This window comes from Humulus lupulus, chromosome 1 (genome assembly GCF_963169125.1).
Source record: "Humulus lupulus chromosome 1, drHumLupu1.1, whole genome shotgun sequence".
NCBI lineage: Eukaryota > Viridiplantae > Streptophyta > Magnoliopsida > Rosales > Cannabaceae > Humulus > Humulus lupulus.
Window position 1 is genome coordinate 254615047 of NC_084793.1, and position 17660 is coordinate 254632706.

General features: G+C 35.2%; 1 protein-coding gene and 1 long non-coding RNA gene across 6 annotated transcripts; one reads left to right on the plus strand and one right to left on the minus strand.

Annotated features, from left to right (window-relative positions):
• Window positions 1–3819: 3819 nt before the first annotated feature.
• LOC133805658 (uncharacterized) lies at window positions 3820–5721 on the plus strand. Its single transcript, XR_009878993.1, has 3 exons — window positions 3820–3957; window positions 4646–4976; window positions 5081–5721. It is a non-coding gene; the product is annotated as an uncharacterized LOC133805658 (long non-coding RNA).
• A 218-nt stretch (window positions 5722–5939) lies between these two features.
• On the minus strand, window positions 5940–10529 carry LOC133805662 (uncharacterized). Of its 5 annotated transcripts, none has more exons than XM_062243836.1 (14): window positions 10353–10526; window positions 10138–10203; window positions 9999–10047; window positions 9034–9155; window positions 8508–8609; window positions 8211–8282; window positions 8003–8106; window positions 7811–7892; window positions 7589–7681; window positions 7351–7415; window positions 6803–6815; window positions 6639–6716; window positions 6338–6446; window positions 5940–6243 (listed from the first exon to the last, which is right to left on the minus strand). In XM_062243836.1, the coding sequence occupies exons 1-14, from the start codon at window positions 10476–10478 to the stop codon at window positions 6140–6142; spliced, it is 1185 nt and encodes a 394-aa protein (XP_062099820.1). In that variant the 5' UTR covers window positions 10479–10526; the 3' UTR covers window positions 5940–6139. The 5 variants fall into 5 exon arrangements, 2 of the variants coding, with proteins under 2 accessions (XP_062099820.1, XP_062099816.1); XM_062243832.1 differs by having other exon boundaries at window positions 6800–6815; XR_009878994.1 differs by lacking the exon at window positions 5940–6243 and having other exon boundaries at window positions 6540–6716; window positions 6800–6815; window positions 10353–10529.
• Between the last annotated feature and the right edge of the window lie 7131 nt (window positions 10530–17660).

Sequence of the window (17660 nt, forward strand, 5' to 3'; positions counted from 1 at the left end):
TATAAATAATAAGTTAGAAAAAGTTTCTAGCAGTTTTTCTCAGAGTGAGAAAAGTATTGTATTATTTTCTTTAAACGTGAAAACCTAGTTTCTCAAAGCTTATTCTAACATCTCATGTGTTAAGAACATCTTGTGAATCACTCACTCATAGTTTCTCTACGTGCCCACACATCTTGAGGTGTAGAAAATGGTTCGGAAGATCTTGGTTTGAGTTTCTATCTAAACTTTTGGAGTGGATATTCGTTTAATTATACGAGAAGTAAGCAATGACACTTGATAGACTTCAATTGGTAGGTTCCTTCTTCTTCTTCTTCTTCTTCTTCTTCTTCTTCTTCTATGTGTGTGAATTAATGTATGTAGATTATTTGATATGTTATTTAAAAGATGTTTTGGATAAAATAATTTTTTGTTATTCCCTAAGCCCACCACCATGCATTCCGTTGAGCACTTAGTAATTTGTTACCAACAACCTTGTCATTCCACCTGTCCTCTGTCCTTCATGTGAAAAGTAAGAACAGACTTCATTTCCCAAATTGGATGATACAAGACCTAAAACATTCCTACATTTTCAAGGAATTAGTTGGATCAGGAAGTATGTTTTATCAGCAATATTTCTTGTCATTTCCACTATAAATATCACAGTGTAAATAATTACATGGGTAGAGACTATTCACCCTACTCAAGAGCATTTCCTCAGTGTAATTGTAGCTCCAACAACCTCAAGAACCCAAATTTCCCTCACTATAATTGTTCTTGCTGGTACCAGTTCAGTTGCAACAATATTGACTAAAGTGGACATATGTATCATTAATGGTCAACTATAAATCTTTATCTCTTACATTTATTACCCGTATTTATTTTTCAGTCTTTTTTTCTACTGTTCAACACGCAATATTCTCTTTAAGATATATGCACTAAAAAAATTCCATTTATTTTTATATTAGTTTACCAAAATCCGAGTCAGCACTTATCAAAAGTTAGAGGGTAAATTTACTAATTGTTCTTATATTTATGAGGATGGGGTGGTAATTGAAAAACAGTCCCGATCCGCATTATCATTCCTAGGCTTACTATTCGAGCGCGTGTCTCACTTGTGGAACTACAGGGTGAGTAATGGTGGAAAAGTGGTGGCTTTAGGTGCCTTGGGATGACTCAACTTACCCTATGTTTCGTAGCAAAGAAAGAAAATAGGAAAGAAGGAAAATATGTGAGGGATAGAAAATTAGAAAGAAAGAAATGAAAATATATTTCATTGCCAGCCGTTTGTTATGTAGGAAGGAAAGAAAATTGAAATATAATAAAATTACTATATTATCCTACAAAATATTAATATTATAAACTTTTGTAGAAATCTTTTAGTCTTTCTACTTTTATTCATTTGTAAGAGATTTTTCTCTTTATTTTTCTTTCCAAATTGGAGGAAAAAAATTTGGTGGGCCCCACCCTATATTTTTCCTCTCGCTTTTCTTTTTTTCATTTTTCCTTCTTACCAAACAACTCAATTTTATTTTATTTTTCACTTTTCTCTCTTCTATTTTATTTCCTTCCACTTTTCTTCCCTACTAAACATATGGCTGAGTAATGGCTTAGGCTTGTTGATTGTCTCTTCTCCTTTGCATATTTTCCACTTTCATTTTCATTTTTATGAATTGTGATCAAAATCTCAAATATAACAAAAAAAATTATATTAAATTAAATACTTTCAATTCAAATAATTTTTGTATTTTAAACTCAAAATATAAAATTCATAATTTAATCACATACATTTAACCACACACTACTTCACTTTGGCGCTAATAAATGGAAACTAGTTAGTCAAAGTAGAATTTGTACATCTGCTAATCAAAGTGGGACTCGTTGAGCCCTGTGATTGTTGTGAGGGTATGAGGGGGCAGTGAAGGCAATAGTACTACAAGTCTAAAAAGTAGAAAATAATTCTCCCTCCAAAGTCAATTACTATGGAAAATTTGAGTTTTTATACTTAATGATAGGTTCTAAGTTAAAAAAATGTTAGGCATTTAAATCATTTAAAAAATAATGTCAATTCTTTTGACAATATCCAAAATACTCATCTCATAATTTTTCCTATCCACTTTCTCTTCTTTCTTCCCTCTCTCTCCCTCAACCCATTCCTCTCAACTCCCTCTCTAGAAAAAAAAATTCATGGGTAAGGTAAAATATAATAGAAATCAATATAACGGCAAGTATTCCTCACTTAGGACACTAAAATACTACATTTCGAACAGAGTTGGGCATGATTTTTGGATTTTTTTGCAATTTTTTTTTCAAATCTAAAACTTTAAAATCTGCAGAAAATCAACGTGGTTCGATGGTGCTCGATGTCAGCTCGACGGGGCCTTCAAAATCAAGATTTTCATGAAAAAATCGATGTTGCTCGATGGTGTTCAATGCGATTCTTGCAAGATATGTAATTTTTCACTCGGGTGTCCGTTTGTGGTAATTTTTTTTTATTTTAGGTATTTTTTCAAGATCTACACGTTTGAGATGTGTATACACATTTGGGAAATATAAATCTTTAAAAAAAATGAAAAATGCAAAACATACCTAATGTTCAAGATATGTTTTGGTACGTTTTCAAGTTCTAAACTTTAAAAATGTGTATGTAAACATCTAAAACGTGTAGATCTCAAAAAATACCCAAAATAAAAAAAAAAAATCAAACAGACACCCAAGTGAAAAACTATGTCTCTTACAAGAATTGCATCGAACCACCATCAAATAACGTCAATTTTTTCTTAAAAATCTTGATTTTGAAGACCCCATCGAGCTGGTATCGAGCACCATCGAGCAACAATCAAGCAAAGTCAATTTTCTACATGTTTCAGAGTTTCAGATATGAAAAATAACTAAAAAATCATGCCCAACTCGATGGTTGCTCGATGGTGTTCGATCCTACCTCGATGGGGCCTTCAAAATCAAGAGTTTCATGAAAAAAATCGACGTTTCTCAATGGTGGTTCGATGGTTGCTCGTTGGTGGTTCAATGTAATTCTTATAAGAGACATAATTTTTCACTCGGATGTCCGTTTGGAATTATTTTTCTTTTTTTATTTTTGGTATTTTTTGAGATCTACAAGTTTTAGATGTTCACATACACACTTTTAAAGTTTAGAACTTGAAAACATACCAAAACATATCTTGAACATGAGGTATGTTTTGCATTTGTCATTTTTTTTCAAGATTTACATTTCCCAAATGTGTATATACACATCTCAAACGTGTAGATCTTGAAAAAATGTCCAAAATAAAAAAAATCACCACAAACGGACACCCGAGTGAAAAATTACGTATCATGCAAGAATCGCATCGAACACCATCGAACCACCATTGAGCATCATCGATTTTTTCATGAAAAATATTGATTTTGAAGGCCTCATCGAGCTAGCATCGAGCACCATCGAACCACGTCGATTTTCTACAAATTTCAAAGTTTCATATCTGAAAAATAAAATAGCAAAAAAAACTCAAAAATCATGTCCAGATCTGTTCGAAATACAGTATTTTAGTGTCATAAGTAAGGAATATTTGCTATTACATTGAGTTCTTTTATATTTTACCTTACATTTTTTTCTAAAGAGATAGTTGAGAGGAATGGGTTGAGGGAGAGAGAAGAGAAAGTAAATGGAAAAATTATGGGATGGATATTTGGGGTATTGTCAAAAAATTTGGCATTTTTTTAAAATAATTTAAATGTGTAATATTTTTTTTTTTTACTTAGAACCCCTCCTTAAGCACTCCCTCCCTTTACTATTACAACTACTTTTTTGGTTCTCCCAATCCAATGTTTTACTCTTTTAAGTATTCCCTTACTTTTAATCTTTGTTCAACAGTAACTAAGACATTCTATTTCTGTAAGCTACCTTTGAACCACTTTCTCCCAATCAAACAAACGGCACATCTCCAATCCTGAGGTTCTAGGAATTAATATTGTGTCCTGGTAATTTTCTTTCTTATGTTTTTTGTGCTGCTGATGAACTCATGTGATTTGTGAGTCTGTTTCTTATTCGTTTGCAGCTTTTTTTAAGGTTATTTGTTTTGCATTTACGTTTATTAATATATAGCTTTGTCTTGTTCAAATGTTTTGTCGTTGCCCAATTGGAAGATTAAAGTTTTTCTAATTATAATGAGAAAAAAATTCCATTGGATGACCGTTTATATAAATAAAATATTTTATGTACGATAAATATTGCTCGAGTGAAGATCACAGTCAAGAGTAAAAAAAGAATACTAGATTGCATTAAAGAATGAAATAAATGAAGATATTAAAACCACATTGCTAAGAAAACTAGCTGTCTCTTGTTTACTTCTTTGATTAGTGTTATGACTATTCTTGTTACTCTTGTAACTTGCGAAAATATTAATTATCGATCGAATCTGTAGGGGTGACTTAATTATTATGAATAACAGGTAAGAATATTGATCCCTTATCTCAATTTGAGAGTGTGATTTCTTTATTTTGAAATCCAAGTAGTTTTTCATTATAGCCGTGAGTAAATTACTACTACAATTTTATCTTGCTTTCATCAAAGCTTTTACCTAAATTTCCAAAGAAAAAGTGGATTAGAATTTCTTTATTCTTCTTTTTGTGATTTTTTTTCCTTTTTGTTTATATGCTATGTATGCAGCATTCTGATGGAGGAAGAAAATGACTTGCCACGCTGGGATGAACTAATACCAGAAGCACTTGTACTGATCTTCGTAAAATTGCCATTGAAAGACAAAGTTAGTGTAATTCCAAGCCTTTGCAAGTCATGGAGGAAAGTTATTACTGGTTTGGATTGCTGGTTGCAGATAGATTTTGAAGGAGTAGCTAATGATTTAACAGAGGAGGCCTTTAATGAATTGCTGCAAATGCTATTAAGAAGAAGTTCAGGTCAACTTCAGTCACTCCGTTGTGAATTTCTCCCTGGTGACCAAAGCTTGTCCTTAATAGCTAACCAGCAAGTACATAATATGGTAGCACTTATCACAGTTAATGATTGATAATTAGAATTGTTTGTCTTCGATATTTTATATTAGACTTTCAATGTGGTGATAACTTGTGACTCATTTTTTGCTAGTGCACAATCACTCTCGATATTGAAAGCTGCCAAGGAGCGCAATAAGCAATTCATTAGTGGAACAAGTTGCTTGTAGACTCTCCACCTTGATTCATTTAGATTTGAGCTACTGCGAGTACATTGGTGCCCCTGCACTAGAGGCATTTGGGAACAACTGCAAGCATCTTGCATATTTGAACAGGACGATAGACGAGTATACTTTTGACCATAGCTCTCAAGATGATAAAGCTTTTGCCAAAGCTGCCACAATGCCTAAGCTCAAACAACTTAAAATTTCCCATATGCGTATCGGTACTGAAGCTGTACTCAAGATACTTGCAGGCTGTCCTGAGCTTGAACTTTTAAACATTAGTGGCTGTTATGGATTGGACATTGATGACAAGTTTTTTGGAGAAGTTCCAAGGCCTGAAAGTGACTAATCCCGTTTTACATCAGAGTTTTTCGGAGGACGATTATGATCATCTGTCCAGATGGGATTTTGATTTCCAGGATTCTAGATATTGAACCATGTAGTCTAAGCTGTCGTAAACTGTCTTTTCTTCTTCTCAAGATGTAGCTTGCTGTGTGCCAATTTGTGAAACTTTGTTATGTTCTTTCATTTTCCTTGTTCAATGGATCGAAAATTTGACTGGAGAAAAAAAATGGCATACACTTTGGTGGCAGTGTTGCTGACCACAGCTTATAATTAAGCACAATGTTCGTTAACTAGCAAGAGAGGGGAGACGTCTTAAAATGAGAAATGATTAAGGCCTATATAATATCTTGAACACCATTGATGAGATTTTATTTAGAGATATTGAAATTGCTAAAAAGAAGTGATTTAAAACGAAGCTTATTCCTATATAAGGGGGGTCATGTATATAAAATGCAGTTTCTCCGAATAAAATGTTTTGAACAAAAACATTACAAAGCTTTTGGTTTGGAAGATTAGGACTCAACTTAAATGATGTATCCATGACAATTCTGTCCCTCAGCTTTGAGTATACATTTAATTTACTACCATACAAGATAAACCAGATTCAAATTTTAACAGGAGTTTAAACCATTTACATTTCCCACTTAGTATCTAACACATTTGATCACATTTGATCGGTACAATTCTTCGTCTACTATCAGTTTCGGTATACTCCATGTCCCAAGAGGATGTTTTGACATACTCCCTCCTGAAAAATTCAACTTCCAGTTGATCAAATTTCCTAGGGAGTTAAAAAAGAGAGATCTATTCTCATAAGAAATAATCTTAAGTGGTGACATTACCTTCTCGAGTGGCTTCTTCACATCTTTTATGGTAATGCAAGGACAATTGGGAATCCAAAGTCTTTAATAATAAGTTGTACTTTTTTTCAGCTTCGGCTATGTATTTTGCCTAGAGAAGAAAATGCAAAACCAGTACGTGTCTAGATTAAAATAATAATTAATTGTCTAAATTACTTGGAATATTTCAAAATCAGCAGCATACCAAAGTTCACAAAGCACCATGCATGTGTTCAAATTCAGGCAATGCAGTTCAAAATCTCTCTTAACCCACCAAAAAAAAATCAGAGAGATATAATATTACCAACATAGCAGGGGCAGAAGTTCCATAAATTCTGACAAACATGCGCAGAATATTGAAATTATTCTCTAAAACATCATCCTGCACGTTGAAACGAATCATTGGTTCAAAATAGGAAAGCAAAAATCTGAAATGGAATAGATAGTGTTGTCAAGTAGTCGAACCACCTCATAGTCAAACCTGCAATACAATTGCATCAAAGTTAGCAGTAAATATATCTGAATCCAGACATTCTAATGATTTTGCATAAATACCCCTGAGTTTTACCCTATTTGACAATTCAGTCATTAAAAAAATTAGCAATCAAGTCCTTACGCTCTATAAATAGTAGCCATTAAAACCTTAATTGTTATACAAAATTATTAATTTTTGAATGATTTTTTCTATACAACATGATATGAAGTGTAAAATATTGGGAGGTGCATAATATTTAGAAAAATGTAAAAACTATCCATAAAACCTTAAATTTTGTTAAAAATATTAACTAAAACAACATCATTGCTACTGTTTTTAAAACTCAATCGCTTGATTACCAAAAAAAATTCTCAGGGACATAATTGCCAAACAGCGAAACACTCAGGGTCATTTATGCTGAAAACCCTAAATAAAAACAGTAAAAAAGTAGCAGAGGATTTATGCTCCTTAAGAGGTGGGACATCATATTCAGGCCAATGGCCAAGCATAAACAATAAAAGATACAAAAAAATGTACTCACAGATCATCAGCTACTTCCACTAGGAACTCCGAGATTGAAAGGAAATCCATATGCACCTCATTAACCTTCACAATAGCTTCAAAGAAGATACAATTAAATGGAATTTGTGGGAACAAACTTGAAAACTATGAAATCAAGCTCAAAATTGTTAAAAGAAAGACAAATCACGTGAGTTGACATTTTGGAAAAGTACGGCATAAACTGCTTTACATACACAAATTAAACACAAGCAAGCTACCTGCATTCCTCTCAACTGGTACAGAAGAAGGTTCAGCACTCTATAATCGAAAGATTTGAGATGAATTGCCTTTATCACATCTTCAACAGATATCTGACAAACAGCAGATATTTATTAGAAACTAGATGGTGAGAGGATGCTATGAATACAATAGCAAATTATATAAAATTAAAGGATGAACTGATTGCAGTATCAATAAAAACCCTTGAATAAAGCGCATACCTCCTTATGGTCAACCAGAGAACAACAAAGCCTTCTTTCAAGAGTCCAATACTCTTCTCCGTGCTTGAATTCTTCTCTTATTCTAAACAAATGGAACAGAAAAATACAACATAATACATCAAACTGATACTTTTCCCCCTTCCCCACTTCTTAACATAAAATATTGTGAAACTAAAAGAAAAACTATAATACCTCTCTGTAAAAAGTCCATGACAGCCAAGTAGAGCAGCTAGTGGTCTAAATGGATCGTTTTTAAAAACTTTTATAAATTTAACAATCAACCCCAGGTCTGTTTCCTACAAAAATGCAGAAATAACATCATACGAAAGCAATTTTATAAACATATTTACAAATTTCAAGTTTCTATGGTAAGTGCTCCAAAAGTTGTTAGAGTAATCACCTCGTATCCTTTTTCTAAAATCTTCTCTCCATTGTGTGGTGCATGCAGTATTTTCTCATTCAAACTATCCAGCTGCGAAAACAAATCCAAAGTTAAAAAATTATCAAGCTCAATCATGCTTTTCAAGATCAATATGCCCCAACCTCAGAGAAAAAAACAGAAATAGCTTTTCAAGATCTTACAAATTTGAGAAAATCTGTTTAAAAAACCAATTTGCATGAAAACCAAGGCAATTAAAATTTATTTTTTCCACTCAGTGATACAAGAACTGAATGTACTATATGCTGCTTGGATTACCTGATATATATAACTTTCTGTGAATGAAAGCGCAGGTAAGTATTTGAATAGTTCCTGTGGTTTGTTTACATCCATCCCATGAAACATAAAATAAGATCTGCACTGCAAAATCCATAAAGTTCAATCATTATCGGAATTACAGTATCCATTCTTGAATATCATTCGGCACAGAAGTTAGAACATTTGTTTTCTTTGCCCAAAAATAAAACTAGACAAGAGTAACAGCACATTGATGATGAGATTGCAAGATCATTATTCGTATTTCCAACTAAATTAAATTTTGAGAAAAATGAAAACAAAGTCATGATTAAGGACAAAGACTAATAAAATTTTATCTGGTATATTTTACACAAACTTTTAAAGCGTGCGTAAAACAGCAGAAGGTCAACAATCTTGTTCAATTCTAATAATCAAATCAAAAACGAGAAAATTGCCTTTTAAAAATTAAATTTGAACTTCTGAATTATTTTCTCAATCTTATTCAAATACACAGGTCCCTTCTTCATCAAAAAAGAGAACTGCTTACAAAATCTTCAAGGGTAGAATTTGCCCGCTGCATTGCGTCAAGCCCAATCACAGCCATCTCTCCATAATCAGTCTGGTCCACACAGTTTTGCTCTAAATCCTCTCCAAAGACATGTTGAAAGCCTTTAGAAATAGAAGAGTGAAAGATCATAATGTGTCCAACAAAGAAATATGTGAATGCAGATTACAGCATATATTGATGCCTGACCTTTTGGGGAAAATACTTATTTCTCATTCCAATGGAAAAATTAAACCTTCAAAATAAAACATAATGAAGTAGAAATGCACAAATCTCCAGATTTCAGAGAAGCATATGATTTTCATCTTCGGGAAAATAAAAGAAAACATTTTTGGCACAAAGAAAAATATAGCATACACCAGGTGCTACTCTGTTTTGTACTTTTTCTAAGACCAGAAATAACTGCTCTAATAATACTCCGCCATCCACTTTTTTTGATCGTCTTAGTCCTTTGTCTCATAGTTTTGTTTCATATTTTATCTCAGCTTTGTTTATGCTGCTAACTCTCAGTTTGGTCCTACTTCTGGTTCATTTTGTTACTAAAAACGGAGGAGGAACCTTAGTACCAAATGCTTGGCAATCCAATAAAGATACTCAGCCAAGTTACATATCTGCTCAACAATTGAGAATACTGTTCAAGATTCATGAATTCTAGATAACTATGCCTACAAATGTTAAAGGTGCAGACTTCGAATAGAGCAGGACAAATGTGGAAATGGAATATAAAGCAACTAAGCATAAACACACAAATAAATAAATGTTTACATGCAAACAATCACAAGCACCAAATTGCAATTACCTATACATTTATAAGGTTCTAACTAGTTAACATAGCACTGATCAAAAAAAGAATTCCAACGACCAATGTGCTCGATTTATATACATAAATGTGTATATATATATATATATATATATATTTATATTATAAATAAACAAATAATCAACACCTTTTTCAGTGAGGCAGGTTGCGGCTTTCTCAAGAAACCCGGAAGAAATCTACGAAAAGAAGTCAAATCCAGTTCACTTAATAAAGGCTGAGTAATAGAAAAAGTAAATCCGAGAAACAAGCAAAGAACAATGCTCTACCTTTGGAATGAATTCAGAAACCAAAGCACACTTCTTTCCCAAGTCAAGTTCTCCACAAGGTTGAATCTTTGGACCGTTTCGCGTTCCCAAAAGAGACAAATGACCATAGGCAAATTAAAACTCGTGGGAGGAAAAAGAAATGGTAACAATGAGATCAAAATCATATAAATTAGTAGGGTGTGCAGTGATTGGGGATATTTTTATGAAGGTTTTACCATGAAACGGATGAGGTTGGAGACGAAGCGATTAGAGTCGTGGTCGGATGAATCGGATACGATACCGTGTGATTGCATTAACATCATCGTTGTCTGCAACTCTTCTAGCTTCCTTAAGTTTTCCATTTCTCTGTTCTCTGAAGCTAGCTCAGAACTGGCGACTTGCAAGTCAGGTGAAAGAATAGCATGATTGGGCTGGGCCCCGTAACATCGTCGTTGCTACAACTGGCTTGGGCTGGGCCCCGTAATTTTATGGGCCGGACCCATATATAAGGTAGAGAGAGAGAATACGAGGGAATTACATCTTTCAGGGAAAAGTTAAGAAGTACCCATTTTTAGGGGTAGTTAACTAAAATTAGACACTAAATATATTTAGTTGAATTTTACCCATTATTATCATGAGATTTCTCAAATTACCCTTATTTGAGCACATGATTTTAAGTGTTGTTGTAATGTATATTATATGTGTCATATTATAGTTAAATTGGAAATACATTCTAATTGTAGTGTGTTTAAGAAGAAAAAAAAAATGTAATTGAAGGGTTATAATGGGTACATCAATTGAAAATTTGGGTACTAAAATAAAAGTTAAAAATAGTGGGTAAAAATTAAAGTGTATCATTTAAAATGGGTACAAGATCTAATTTCCACCATCTTTTATTAGTTTTATTTAACAAATTTACAAAAATTTGGCTTTTTTTTAAAACAATTTATTTTAAGGTTTTTTTTTTAAATTTCAATTTTATGGATTCAGTTTCCATATTTTTATATAAAAATTGGTTTATACCATAGTTTTAATCCTAATTAAGTTTATTTAAATTATGAGATTATTTTACTCATTTAAGTATTTTTCATTTGATTATTTTTATATTAGTTTCATTATACAATATTGACTTAGTATTTTAAAAATGAAACTTAATCTATTTTATTATTTTTATATTATTTAATGTTACAATTTAAAATCACAAATACATTTTTAATTTAATATGCTTAGTTTTTATCTCTTCAACTTCTCATCTCATTGACGTCTTATTTCTCCTCCTTATTTGTCAAACTTTTTTTTAGAGAAATCTTCTTATTAAGTCGTCTCTTCTTCAACTCAAAATATTTTATTATTTATTATCATTTTTTATTATTATACTTATTTTATTTTACTATACATAAAAAAAATCAAATCAAATTTTTTGTTCTAATTTTTTTAAAAGATCATGATTATTTTTTTCCTTGTTTGGGTTAAGTAACTAATAACAATCAAGTTTTCATATATGATATTTTTTCAAATTTAGATGTTCTCATCAGGGTAACCAGGTACCCATTCACGTTTTCATATCAGATTTTTTTCTTTTCAAATTTGAATGTTTACATCAGGGTAACTGGTAACTCATTCATGTTTTTTATATCTATTTTTTTATTTCCAAATTTGGATATTCCTATCAGGGTTACTAATTACTTGTTGACTGCGTTTTTAGCCAACGACGTGAGAACGTCAATTACGAAAAGCCTTCAAGAGAAATAAAAAAAACGACACAGACGGTTTAATGAACAAAAAGTAAATAACACAAGAGATTTTATAGTGGTTCAGCCCCGATTGTCGGTAATAGCCTAATCCACTTAGAGTTGTGATTTATAAACCTGTACTCAAGATCAGATGGACTGAGCCAACTGAGTTTCTTCAGTACAGATTGTGAAAATACAAGAATTCTCTCTAATTTCAGCACTTTCTCTCTCTAGAATAGACAGACCCAATTTTCTCTCTCTAGAAAGAAGAAGCAGAAGAAGACCCCTCTCTCATCCCATAAGCTCTCTATTTATAGGCCTGGGATCCTCAACTGATATCCCCTTATGATAGGGATATTTTATTATATTTATTACATTTAAACATTCAAAATTCGAAATGTAACAAACCCCCCATTTGTGGGAACAATGAGAGATTCCCGTGTATGTTGTTGAAGCTGTCTCTGGGAATCTTGACTTAGTCTCCTCTAGCTAGTTGATCCACCTCCTACTGACCACCCATGCAAGTGTTGGTCGGACGTGCATGGTGGTAGGACATGTTTTCGTGGGTTGAACGTGCATGGTGGTAGGACATGCACTTCTCTCCTCTAACATGGCACTCTCCTCTAGCATGCCATGTTCCTCCTTGAACCAATCTCCTTGGCTTCTCCTCGGACCAAGGTGGTCCGAGGCAACCTCCTTGGCACCTCACCTTGGACAACATTGAGGCAACCTCCTCCATGACATCTCACCTTGGACAAGATCAAGGCATTCTCCTTTAGCATCTCCCAAACATGTCCGATCGAACATTGTATAGGCTCTCCTTATCAAAATCTAAGTCTCCTTCCTCTTGCATGAGACTCCTCCTTAGCTACTTACCTTGGACACGTTCGAGCCAACACTTAGGAAACCTTGGGAGGCTTGCCTCCTACACACCCTTGGGGTCTCCTAAGACCACTTTCTCATTGGGGTCTCCTAAGACCACTTTCTCATTGGGGTCTCCTAAGACCACTCCCTTGGGGTCTCCTAGGACCACATCCTCCTTGGGGTCTCCTAAGACCACTCCCCTTAGCTCTCCTAGAATGCATTCTCCTTAGCCTCCTAGGATGCATTCTCCAATTTTTGGGTATAACATTACTCATTCAAGTTTTCATATCTAATTATTTTTCCAAATTTGGATGTTCCTAGTTACAATAGTGGACAAAATTTGTCTACAATTAAAACCCAACTAGTCAGCCAGACTGGCTTGCCATGCCCAATAAGCAAGTAAGGCCTCAAACTAATGTAAATGGGCTCAGCCATCCAAATGAGCTAGCTGGTACCCAGGCCCGAGTCCGGGTGCATTCAGTCAGTCAAGGACATTGAAACAGTCAAAATACACACCCCTATTCCCATGAAAATCGGAGGGAACCACTAAGAACGGGTCAGACAGGCGAGATAGACGAGGGGAGAACGGAAATAAAATAATGACTATAAAGAAGACCCTCAGGGGTTGAGAAGGGACATCGGATAACCATTTTTTCACTCTACTTTATTCTCTTACTGAAACGAAGTACTACTCTTTCTAGGCGATCCAGTCAAGCAAGTTGAATCAGTCAACCTGGTCTAACCCAACCAGACTTGACCCGATCGTTGAATTCTGGCATCGTCTCTGCCGTCACTCTGACTATCCTACTACTCATCCATCCATCATTATATCATTATATCATTATTTTCGTTATAGTGTTGTTACTTTCAATTAACTTTCGTTACAATCCGACTAACTTGAGCGTCGGAGTCTCTTTGGCTGACACCCCACTGGTGCTCCCAATTGAACTCTCGTCTCTCTCTTTGTTCTTGACAGGTTGTTGGTGCCCATCTAATCAATTGTAGGAAATCACATCTACAATTTTGCGCCCATCATGGGGCCCTAGCAATCAGACGATCGACAAAGAAATCAAGGAGTCCACTTGAGAGTCATGTCAAATGTGACTGAGACACCTGATCTGTCTGCCCAACTCGCTGCTCTTACTGCCCCGATGAATGAAGAACGCGCGAAAATGAGGAGGCTTGAAGCTGAGAATGCTGACCTGCTCGTGTGAATGGAGGCCATGTCCTCTTAAGCCACCGAGGTTCAGCCATCTAACTTCTAAGGCCCAATTAGCCCTATGCAACCTTTGGGTGACCTCACCCCTATCTCTAACAATGATGGACTGAGTCAGACAGTTCCATCACCCTTAGTAAGGAATTATCAAACTCCACCTACCATGTCTAACATGCAGAATTCTATTGTCAATACAGGTGAACAGGTAACCATGACTGAACATGGACATTTGTAGAGTCCCAAAATGTTTACCTAGTTAGCTAGTTAGTAGTAGTTGTAGTATTCTAGATTTCTTGGATTTTGGTTCAAACCGTGACTTTATTGGAAACTCCTAGCAATAGTTATGGATTTTATAAGTTTAACCTATAGTTTAAGAATATTAATTATAACATAAGGTTTGATTAATATTGTTGGTCATAAATATGATATTTATTATAACCTAAGGTTTAGATAAAGCCAATAGGATTATGACACTTGTCATAAGCATGACTATTAAGGAATTAGTATTTTAATGATAAAATAAGGAAATATAAGCTTTACTCTTCACCAGAAACGGTTAGGGTCGTAGTTTGTGTAATGACCCAAAATCGCTATTAAGGCTTAATGGCCTTGATTAGTGTGTCAGGAGGGCATGTTGGGATTTATGTGTGTTTTTATGAGTTAAATGCATGATTATGATTTAAAGCATGTTATATGACTAATTGAACATTCGAGATGCATGACTACGTGGTTAGTATGCATGTTAGGTGAAATAAATATGAGTGTGGACCCCGTTTGCATGATAGGGGTAAATTGGTAATTTTAGCCCGCTGAGGGCATATATGTGATAATTGTATTCTGTGAATTGTACCACGTGAGTGTGGTGTTATTGTTGTGATGCACGTGCCGAGACGGTCCTAGAGAGCAAATTAACTTAAGAGTCACAACGGGATTTTGTACCCGACTCGGGAGGAGCCTAGGGGTACCTCGGGAATTTTATGGTTAAGTAGAGAATTAGCAGTTAATGGTTATTGGTGATTTAGTAACTTGGGTAACCATTAGTTACTGCTGTGGGTAACAAGTTTAGTTGGAAAATGGTAGAATTGAAATATTAGTGAAAGGACTAGAGTACCCTTGAGGAATTAGTTGAGAAAGGATCATTTAGAGGGGTAGCATGGTCATTTGGCAAGGGTAATAGGCAATTCTCAGCTGGGTTTTTGTGGGTCACGGTTTGGGTATTTAGGGTCATTTGATGCCTTGATAAAATTGGAAGAGAAGGAGAAGAAAGGAGAAGAGGTGTAGAGGGGGCTGAAGTTTTGAGACCTAGGAGGAGATTCAAAGGGATTTGAAGCAACCAAAAACCAGATTTGAGCTAGGACTACTCAAGGTAAGATTTATATTCTGTTATTTCTTGGGTTCAAGGTTGATTTCTCAAAGTTTTAGTGTGGAATTTAAAGATAGGATGGTTGGTTTAAAGTTTGAGGAATTTGAAACTCTAGATGAGATTTTTTAAGTGTGATTGTGTTTTGATCTTGATACTAATGTTTATAGGTTGTTAAAGGGTTTATTTGGGGTCTTGAAATGATTTTGGGGGTTTAGGTTTTGTTTGGGATGATTTGGAGAGGTCGAAGTTCGGAAAAAAAAAAACGCAAGTGGAAACCCAGAATTCTGGGTTCGCGATGGGGCGCCGCGGCCCTGTTCTTGGGCGCCGCAGCGCGAGGCTGGTTCCAGGGGAGGTGTGGCCTCTGACTTGTTAAGCGCCGCGGCCCTGTAGGGCTGAGCCGCGGCGCTAGGCCATTTTCAGGGCACCAAAAATTTCATTTTTGAGCTTTTGCTCCGGGGGTTCGGGGGACGTTTCCGATGAATTGTTTTAGGAATTTGGGAGTCCCGAGAGTGTGGGATTGGTCCCGGGAAGCGGTTTTTGATTTGATTAGTGTTGAGGGATATTTCTTGTGTGTTGTGACTAGGTTATTGGAGAGCCTCGTGCTAGAGGACCGTGCTCGCGGCTTGAGTGCATCAGGAGGCTCGGAATACAGGTAAGAAAACTATAACACCCATAGGATAGGGCATGGGCCCATAGTGTGATTGCGGGGCACGGCCCTATATTGCATGTTGCATGATGAGATGATTGCCAGGCATGGCCCTACATTGTATTACATGTTAGGGTGCAGATTTAAATAAATTGGCATTTGTTTGAATGTTGCTTGATTTATGCTATATATGATTATAATGGAATGAACGGCAAGGGCCAAGTGCGGCGTAGGCCGGGTACGGCAGCGGAGCCGGAAGTAACACTTAGCACATGGGATGCTTATAGTCAGGGCAGGGCCCGGTGGATACATGTGATATCCTTACGGTGAGGACCGAGACCCCAGGCTTCTGTAAGGCTTCTGGGGCGGCATGGCCGTGTTTGCTTAGTCTAATGGTTGACTTGTTTATTTGTGGATTATCTGTTATGATAAACTGTATATATTGCATATGTTATGTTCTGCATGAGTTTTCTTGCTGGGCTTCGGCTCACGGGTGCTCCGTGTTGCAGGTAAGGGCAATGACTGAGTCAACCAACCATGAGTACGGAGAGCGTGAAGCGACGCGTACATGTTTGGCCTACCCGACTACTTTGGTTGGGGGTTTATTTGAAAATGGCTGTAATAATCTATGATTTTTATAACTGATCAATTGTAAACTTATTTTAAGATGTAAATAGTTTTCAAACCTTATTTTGGGATCCCAAATGTTTAATACTGGAAGTTTTTAATGAAACGACGCATTTTCAAAGATTACAGCCTTAACTTTTTATTAGTCACACTTTTGTTGTAAAAACCTCGATTAGCGAGTTCAGTGCACACTGTTTTGTCTTAAAACTCACTTGGTAACGGCTCTAAGGAAGTAGGGCGTTACAGTTTGACTCAGTCAAAGCAGTTCTCCAACCTTAATTATGCTGAAAAAGTGCAATTACGTGTTTAAAATATTCATGTATGCTGATATATCGCAGCATTGGAGCCAATATATCGCTTGACGAAGGATACGGAAAACACGTTGACGTTGCACGATCGTACTAACAGAGGCTCGGGATTAGGGCAGAGCCGATATATCACCACATAGGGGTGATATATCGCCATAAGTAGTTTTTTTTTTAATTTTAAAATCAAGCCTTGACTCCTTAGACCTACTTCTGAACATTTTGACCGAGTCTTCAACCTCTGATTGACGAATATTAAATTATTTTCAATTTTATTCATTAATTTTTATTCAAGCCAAAAAAAAGATATTTATTCCTAGGACACTATAAATAAGACCTAGTACCTAGCCCTTCCACTCACTCTTCAACTATGATCAGACTCCAAGGTGCTAGTACTACCATAGAGTGATAAACACTTGGGTTGGGAAAAAGCTTTGCCATTCTTAAGCTTTATAAAATACATGGGAAGTGAGGTTTAGTGTATTTCGGTATTGGAGTTAGACCAATGCATAAGTTCAACTAAGGTATTGGAGTCAGATCCTAACTTTTGATATTGGTTTTTGACTAGGCTCTTGAAACTTAAAGATCTTTCTTGGTAAGTTTCGTCTTGAAGATTTAGTTTCCACATTTATTCTTTACTCATTAGACATACTCACCCTTCTTATTGTTGGTTTTAGGAGTGTTCCAAGTTCCGCATTTGTCCTCAATTATCCCGGTTTTTGTAAGGAAAATAGGATAGTTTTTAAATGCTTATATGTTATGATTATGCTATAATATGTTATGTTATGAT